The 7,150-nt window shown below is 60.2% G+C and overlaps 1 protein-coding gene across 6 annotated transcripts in view; it reads left to right on the forward strand.

Moving 5' to 3' along the window:
- MPP2 (MAGUK p55 scaffold protein 2) overlaps nucleotides 1-6,836 on the forward strand; it is a 38,318-nt gene extending 31,482 nt beyond the window's left edge. For all 6 annotated transcript variants that reach the window (XM_023652455.2, XM_023652454.2, XM_023652453.2 and 3 more), the window contains 7 exons: nucleotides 827-958; nucleotides 1,069-1,174; nucleotides 1,260-1,328; nucleotides 1,530-1,691; nucleotides 2,373-2,575; nucleotides 2,910-3,038; nucleotides 4,294-6,836. In XM_023652455.2, the coding sequence (XP_023508223.1) occupies nucleotides 827-958; nucleotides 1,069-1,174; nucleotides 1,260-1,328; nucleotides 1,530-1,691; nucleotides 2,373-2,575; nucleotides 2,910-3,038; nucleotides 4,294-4,470 (978 nt within the window). In that variant the 3' untranslated portion in view covers nucleotides 4,471-6,836. The remainder of the gene's footprint in view (nucleotides 1-826; nucleotides 959-1,068; nucleotides 1,175-1,259; nucleotides 1,329-1,529; nucleotides 1,692-2,372; nucleotides 2,576-2,909; nucleotides 3,039-4,293) is intronic.
- The last annotated feature ends 314 nt before the right edge of the window (nucleotides 6,837-7,150 follow it).

Below are 7,150 nucleotides of genomic sequence, written 5' to 3' on the forward strand. Positions count from 1 at the left end.
GCCCCTGCACCAGGCCCCTCACCCGGTACAAGGCCCAAGGGTTGGCTGAGCCTCCCAGCTGACAGGGTCGTAGGCCTCGGGGCAGGATCCTCTGCTCTCCAGTCGGTGTTCTCAAAGCAAGACATGGGGCTGGACCTGCGGGCTGGGGCGGACGACCCAGCCACCTACAGGCCTCCGCGTGTGGTGCACATGCACCTTCATGCATTTACCCTGGTCTTGGACAGTCATGCACATGTGCAAGGGACGTGTGTGCATCCAAGCCCTGGGCTACCCGATTGTACACGTGAGCGCCTGCATCGTGTGCAGTGGTCCGCGTGCGTATGTGTCTCCGTGGGTGTGCAGAGATGTGTGGTCACGTGTCCTGTATAGCTGCCTCCTGGTTGGTAGATTGTGGAAGTTTGGCTGCTCTACCCGCCTCTCCTATTGGCTCTCTAGCGTCTGCCAGAGCCCTCTCCTCCAACAGGATGGGTGGAAAGATGGAGGGATCTTGCATTGGATGCCAGGGTCCTGTCCCTCACCCAGTGATCCTGCCTTCTCAGTGGGTGGGGCCACGGCCCCAGGCCTGAGCAGATCTCCCATCCCTCCATCTGAGTCCTTCTGTTCTGGATGCCAAGGGAGGCTGGTACCAGACAGCCCGTCTAGGCAGCCCTGGGGGCATCACAGCTCTAGAGGCAGTGCCAGGGCCGCTTGTATCTTTGTGAGGGGAAGGGGCAGAGGGTGGACCGTGTGACACGCCCTCCCACCCCAGGGTGGGGGTGGGAGAGGGCACATCCCCTCCTGCCTTCCGCTACTTCTTCCCCTGACCCTTCACTGATCCCCGGCCCAGGTATTTGTGAAATGCCACTTTGACTATGACCCTGCCCGAGACAGCCTCATCCCCTGCAAGGAAGCGGGCCTGCGCTTCAGCGCTGGAGACTTGCTGCAGATTGTAAACCAGGACGACGCCAACTGGTGGCAGGTGAGCCCTGGGCACCCGTACAGGCTCTCCAGGTATGGCGTGTGAGGGAGCTGAGGGCTCGAGGAGGTGTCCTCTCTCTCAGGCAGATCTCTGTCCCACGTCCACTTCAGGCATGCCACGTGGAAGGGGGCAGCGCAGGGCTCATTCCCAGCCAGCTGCTGGAGGAGAAGCGGAAGGCTTTCGTCAAGCGCGACCTGGAGCTGACGCCCACCTCAGGTATGCGGTCCCCCCCTCGGCAGAGCCTAATCTGGGATCTGACACGGCCCTGCTTGTCCTCACCAGCCCATCTCCCTGTGGCCAGGAACGCTATGTGGCAGCCTTTCAGGAAAGAAGAAGAAGCGAATGATGTATTTGACCACCAAGAATGCAGGTGAGTATTGGAGGCCCCCTCCCCTGTCCTCCTCTGACATGGCATGCCCCTCCCTCCCCCACCGATGGCTGGTTCTGATGCCACCAGCCTTGTCCCTAGGCCACGCCCGGTTCCTCCCTGCTGCCCTGGCCCCAGCCCTCTTACCCTTGGCCTCCCCGAGAGCCCAGCCCCTGATGAGCAGTGCCATCTCCCTGTGTCCAGAGTTTGACCGCCACGAGCTGCTCATTTATGAGGAGGTGGCCCGCATGCCCCCTTTCCGCCGGAAAACCCTGGTGCTGATCGGGGCTCAGGGTGTGGGTCGGCGCAGCCTGAAGAACAAGCTCATCATGTGGGATCCAGACCGCTACGGCACCACGGTGCCCTGTGAGTGGGAGCTGGGCCTGCTGGGTGGGGGGCAGGGAGCAGGGACTGCCCTGGGGCCAGGGCTGGGTCTACTCAATGGACATCTGCATGGGCACCAGGTCAAGCGATACCTTTGGCTGTGAGGTGTGGGTGTGCGCCCTCTGTGGGTGGCTGGGGGAACTACAGGCTGGGAAGGGCTGGGTTACCTGTCGCTGGAACCTGTGGCCAGGTGGGCTGGGCTGGGCTGGTCTCTCCTTTCCTTCTCTCATGTTTCACTTGCTAAAAGCCCAGCTAGGGACCCATGTGAAACAGGGCTGTGAGCTGCCTTGAGTGCCCTTGTGGAAGACAGAGCTTCTTGGTGACAGAACCAGTTGGGGTGGAGAAAGCTCCTGGTTCCTGGAGGCAGGAACCTGAGTGCTGACCCCAGGTCTGCTTGGCCTTGCTCTGTGGCTTTGGGCTGCACATTGCCCTCTCTGGGCTTCAGCCCCCCGTCTGTGAGCACTGGGTTGGAGCAGGTGATCTCCGAAGGTCCTGGCAGTCTGGATATCTCGAGTCTGTGTGTGTGCCAATGGTGAGGGTGAGGGCAGTATGTGGGAGGGCAGCCGTGCTGCGAAGGTAGGGCTGTGCAGCCCATGTAGAACGTGTGCATGTGTGTCTGAGTGGTGTGGCCTGCCTTGCCCATTCTACTCCTCCTTCCCCCAGACACATCCCGGCGGCCCAAGGACTCAGAGCGGGAAGGCCAGGGTTACAGCTTTGTGTCCCGTGCGGAGATGGAGGCCGACATCCGTGCTGGGCGCTACCTGGAACATGGCGAATATGAGGGCAACCTGTATGGCACACGGATCGATTCCATCCGGGGTGTGGTTGCTGCCGGCAAGGTGTGCGTGCTGGATGTCAACCCCCAGGTACCGCCCGGCCTGCTCCCCCTGCCTGCCCGATGTCCTCTTTGCTCACTCTGCTTGCCCCCAGCGCTGCCCCTTATGTTTCCAGGCACTTGTCTCTCAAGCACCCCCATAAAACCCCTCAGCTACTGCTAGGGACCCAGCCCACCTACAGCCTCCTTTTCAGCCTCCTGGGTCCCCCACTGTAGTCTCCTCCAGTTACCCCAGGCCCAGCCCCTGTCAACTGTCCCTCTGCCAGTCATCCCCAGGACCTGCGTCCCAGAACCCAGGTACCCGTCCTCACTCCCATCACGCAGATGCCTGTGGGCATATACTCCCCCACCCTCCTCTCCTGCAGGCAGTGAAGGTGCTGAGAACAGCTGAGTTTGTCCCTTATGTGGTGTTCATCGAGGCCCCTGACTTTGAGACCCTGCGGGCCATGAACCGGGCTGCGCTGGAGAGTGGGGTGTCCACCAAGCAGCTGACGGTGAGGGGCTCCAAGGTGTGGTGGGAGGGGCCTGATCCTGGCCCGGGTCGGGGCAGGCTGGAGCTGGTGAAGAAAAGGAGGTGGGAGAGGCGCCCACCCGAGGTGTCAGCGAGGGAGAACTTGACAGTCTCGCTTTACAGGTATGGGAACAGGTCTGAGGGAGGAAGCGCCCGAAGTCTCGTAGAGTCAGGGACACAGGTAGTCCAAGGTGCAGGGGCTTCTGCCAGGCCCACTGCTCGGCCCACTCAGCAGGGACAGAGTGCTGACCAAAGGGAGCCCAGAGGGCCAGCTGGAGATCTGTGGCAGAGGTGGGCCAGCTGGGCTCAGGGTCTTTGCAATGGGAGGAAAGGCTGAGGGAGGGGGGAAGTGGTAGGCTGGGAGTCTGGCTGGAGGGAGGAGTTAGCAGCAGGGAGCGGGCAGCGCTGGGAGGAAGGCTAAACTCAGGCGTTGCAGACCCCAGGTCACCCCACCTCCAGGTACCCCTTGGAGCAGCCTTTCCCGGGAGCTGTAGGGTTTGCAGCGCTCTGAGCTCAGGGGTCCCTCTGCTGGCCGTACGGGGTACCGCAGCTCTCGGGCCCCAGGTCAGAGGGCCGCTGCGGAGCGAGGCTGGCTGGGCTGGGCTCCCCTTTGCTACAAGCCCCTTGGCCACAAACACTGCTGACTGGAGCCGCTGGGACACAGCCGGGCCAGCCCGAGAGCTCCTGCCTCAGCTTATTTAAGTCTGTTTTCAAGTTCCCCTCCCACCCCTGCCTGGCCCGCTCCCCCTCGGTCTGGGGTCGGGGTTGCCTTGGGCATTGTGGGCTGCCGGAGTGGCAGGCGAGGCTCTCAGTCTGCCTAGGTGAGGGGCCTAGTCAGACTGGAGGGAGCACTGGCTTCGGAGTCACGTAGACCCTGTTGAGCCACTGGCCAGCTGTGTGACCCCTTTGTACCTCAGTTTTCTCTGCTGTAAATGGGGGATGATTAATGCTGCCCTCTAGAGCTGTAGCGAAGATTAGGCCATTGCAAAGCAGGTGGGGCCGTGCTTGGCATTTACTAAAGCTATTTCCTTCCTTCCTTCCTTTCACTCATCTGTCTGTCTGTCCGTGGTTGCAGGAGAGCCACCTTGGGGCATGCAGGGAGGGGCTCCTGCCTCCCTAGCCAGGGAGTCCTCGCCTGCCATGGTTGGGCTCTGGGGAGGGGCTAGATGGGGCAGTTGTAGATGCCCCTGATGATGGGGTGAGTGGGGGACACTGACGGGCCCCCTTGTGCCCAGCAGGAGGCGGACCTGAGACGGACAGTGGAGGAGAGCAGCCGCATCCAGAGAGGCTACGGGCACTACTTTGACCTCAGCCTGGTCAACAGCAACCTGGAGAGGACCTTCCGGGAGCTCCAGGCCGCCATGGAGAAGCTGCGGACCGAGCCCCAGTGGGTGCCTGTCAGCTGGGTGTACTGAGCCTGATCACCCGGACCTAATGCCCTCTGGCGTGTCACCCAGAACCCTGAATCCCTCCCCTTCCCATCTGTGACCCCCAGCCACAATCTTTAGTTCCCCTGGCGCTCTGGCTCTCCCTGGGTTACGGCTCCTGGCGGGCCCGAAGTCTGGCTCCAGCGCAGAGGCATGCACTGCCAGGGAGGCGGGCGTTCATGGGGTACCTCTATGCCCAGGTGCTGCCCACTCCCGATGCCCATTGGCCACCAGATGTCCCTCTCTGAGGGCCAAGCTGTGCCCAGGAGTGTGTCAGAGTCACTTCCATAATGCTCAGTCCAGAGAGAGAAAAACTACTTTGGGACCATGTGGTCAGTAGTACACTGCCCCCTGCCATCTCTCTCCAGTCACCTTTTCTCCTCTGGACTGGCCCCCCCCCCCATTCCTCTGTTCCTCCCGCCTCTCACCCCTGTGGCCTAGGAGCAGGCTGTAGGCTGTTTCCATGTGGTCAGGAGAGTGCATGGCCCCATGGCCGCCAAGCAGGCCCAGGCCCTGGTGCCAGCCTGGTGCCATCCTGAAGACTGGGGGAGCCAAAGCACCAGCCAGCGGCCACAGCCGGAGCCGGGGGCAGTGTAGCTCTCGGCTCTCTCGGCATGGGGCGGTGTCCCACGAGAGGACGTAGCCCCGTCCCTCCCTCATCCACAGCTTTTCACTGCCGGAGTCTCTCCACAGACTTCTCCGACGTGCCCCTGAGAGGTTGGCTCTGCTCCTCGCAAGGCCGGGCTGCAGGGGTCAGCAGCCCAGGTCGGGGTGGGGTGAAGGCTGAGCCCTGTGAGGAGCCTGCTTCTACTGACTGAAGAGCCCCAGGCTCTCCGTGGCCCCTGGTAGGGGCGCGTCCTGCTTCTCCAGCCCGTTTGTCCATCTCGGTCTTCTCTGGCCGGGCCCACTCACATCAGGGCTTCCTGGGGGCTGAGGAAGGATGCGGAGCAAGCCCTGCGAGCACCAGGCCGTGGAGCTTGGGCTTGGCGAAGGACGTTTGTGTGCTAGCAGTTCTCATTGCACAACTCCAGGGGGCGCCCTCCACGTGCTTTCTGTGCAGTTTATGCTCCGTATGCTGTGGGGCCTGGTCTGTGTTTCTGTCCCTGGCGTGTGTGTGTCAGGCTTGGTTTTTGGTGAGGAGAGGCAAAGGGTGGTTTTGCTTTGGAGGTCACTCTTTGGGGCCTCTTTTTTGGGGTTCCCCATCAGCCCCCATTTCTTATGAGACCCTTATCCCAGATTCCAGAGGCTTGGCCCTCCCCAGGTGTCTTCCTCCAGCTCTCCTATTGTCCCCCAACCCTAAATGCCACTCTCCAGTTTTGGGGGAGGGCAATGTGTAAAATAGGAGAATCTCTTTTAAGAAAAGAATGCCATCCTAGACACCCCCAGGCATCTCCTCCCTCCTCTCTGTGATCCTTCCTGGGGTGAGCCTGTCCTTGCAGGGACCACCCCAGCGCCCCACCCCAGGCCCCGTGCTTCCCGGATCTGAGTGTCTAATCTGTCTTCGCTGCAGTGTCAGCCCAAGCTGGCCCCTCAACCACTGTGTGCCCATTTCCTAGGGAAGGGGAGGGAGAAGAAACAGAATATTTATTACAAAGTTAGAAATATATTTATTATATTAGGGATCTCATTTGCATTTGCATAGGATATGCAAATGAGATGTAAAGGTCAAGCCTGCTCCCATCTCATTTGCATAGCTCTGCATCCACTATGCAGTGATGTTTATGTTCATCTTTTCCCTCTAGTCAGTGTTCTTTTATTCTCAGTTCAGCTCTCCCTTGCTTCACCCTCACCGTGAGCCTAAGGGGACTGGGAGTGGGAGGAAAACGGGGAGTTTTGCCACTTGCCTGAGGTCACAGCGTCATTTGCTAGCGCCTTCTCTTTGTGGGGACTTGGGAGTAGAAGCAGCAAGGATCTGCGGTTGTGGCCCCTCTCTCCTTCTTGGTTAACCTCCAGAGCTCCTTGGACCACAGGGCATCCTCTCTGATTGGGGTGAGGGCAGCCGTGCATGGGGGGCTGGGCACTTTGTTGGGGAGTTGGCACCTGGCCCTTTAGGGCCAATCTCCAGTGTTGATGCTATTTTGGCACTTTCACCTCTAGTGATGCCTGAGAGGAGGGCTGGGCCCCTCTCCTGTCTCCATCCCTCTCTGAACTGTGTCCTCCATCCCCTGGAAGCCCCATTCTACATTGGAACGGTTGTGGGACCTCAGGATAATGAGGACTCTGCACCCCGCTGTCCACACTCAGTCCCAGCCTGGTTGCCCTTTCCCTCTCCCCTCCCTCAGCCATCTAATTCTTGAGCCTTCTCTCTGACTGGTTTTCTTTCTTTTCCTTTGATTAAATGTGAAAGCAAAGGCTTCTGGGCTCTGTTTGTCTTTGGTTGGGGTCGGGTGGATGGTCGGGAGAGTGGGGAGCACAGCACAGATGATTCTGGAATGGAAGTCGGAGTGACATGTCTTGTGTTCTGTGATGTCTTCTGAAATTTCCTGCCCTGCCCTCCACACTCCCCATCCCAAGAAGATGCTCTTTCTAAATGCCTGTATCCAGGAGTCTATGAGCATTTATGGGGGCCCGGGGACCCAGGAATTCCATGGCTAATCCACTCAGCTTCACCTGGAACTTGCTGTGTTGCCTTCAGCAGGTCCCTCTCCTTCTCTGGGCCTCAGGTTCA

Source organism: Equus caballus, chromosome 11 (genome assembly GCF_041296265.1).
Source record: "Equus caballus isolate H_3958 breed thoroughbred chromosome 11, TB-T2T, whole genome shotgun sequence".
Taxonomy (NCBI): domain Eukaryota; kingdom Metazoa; phylum Chordata; class Mammalia; order Perissodactyla; family Equidae; genus Equus; species Equus caballus.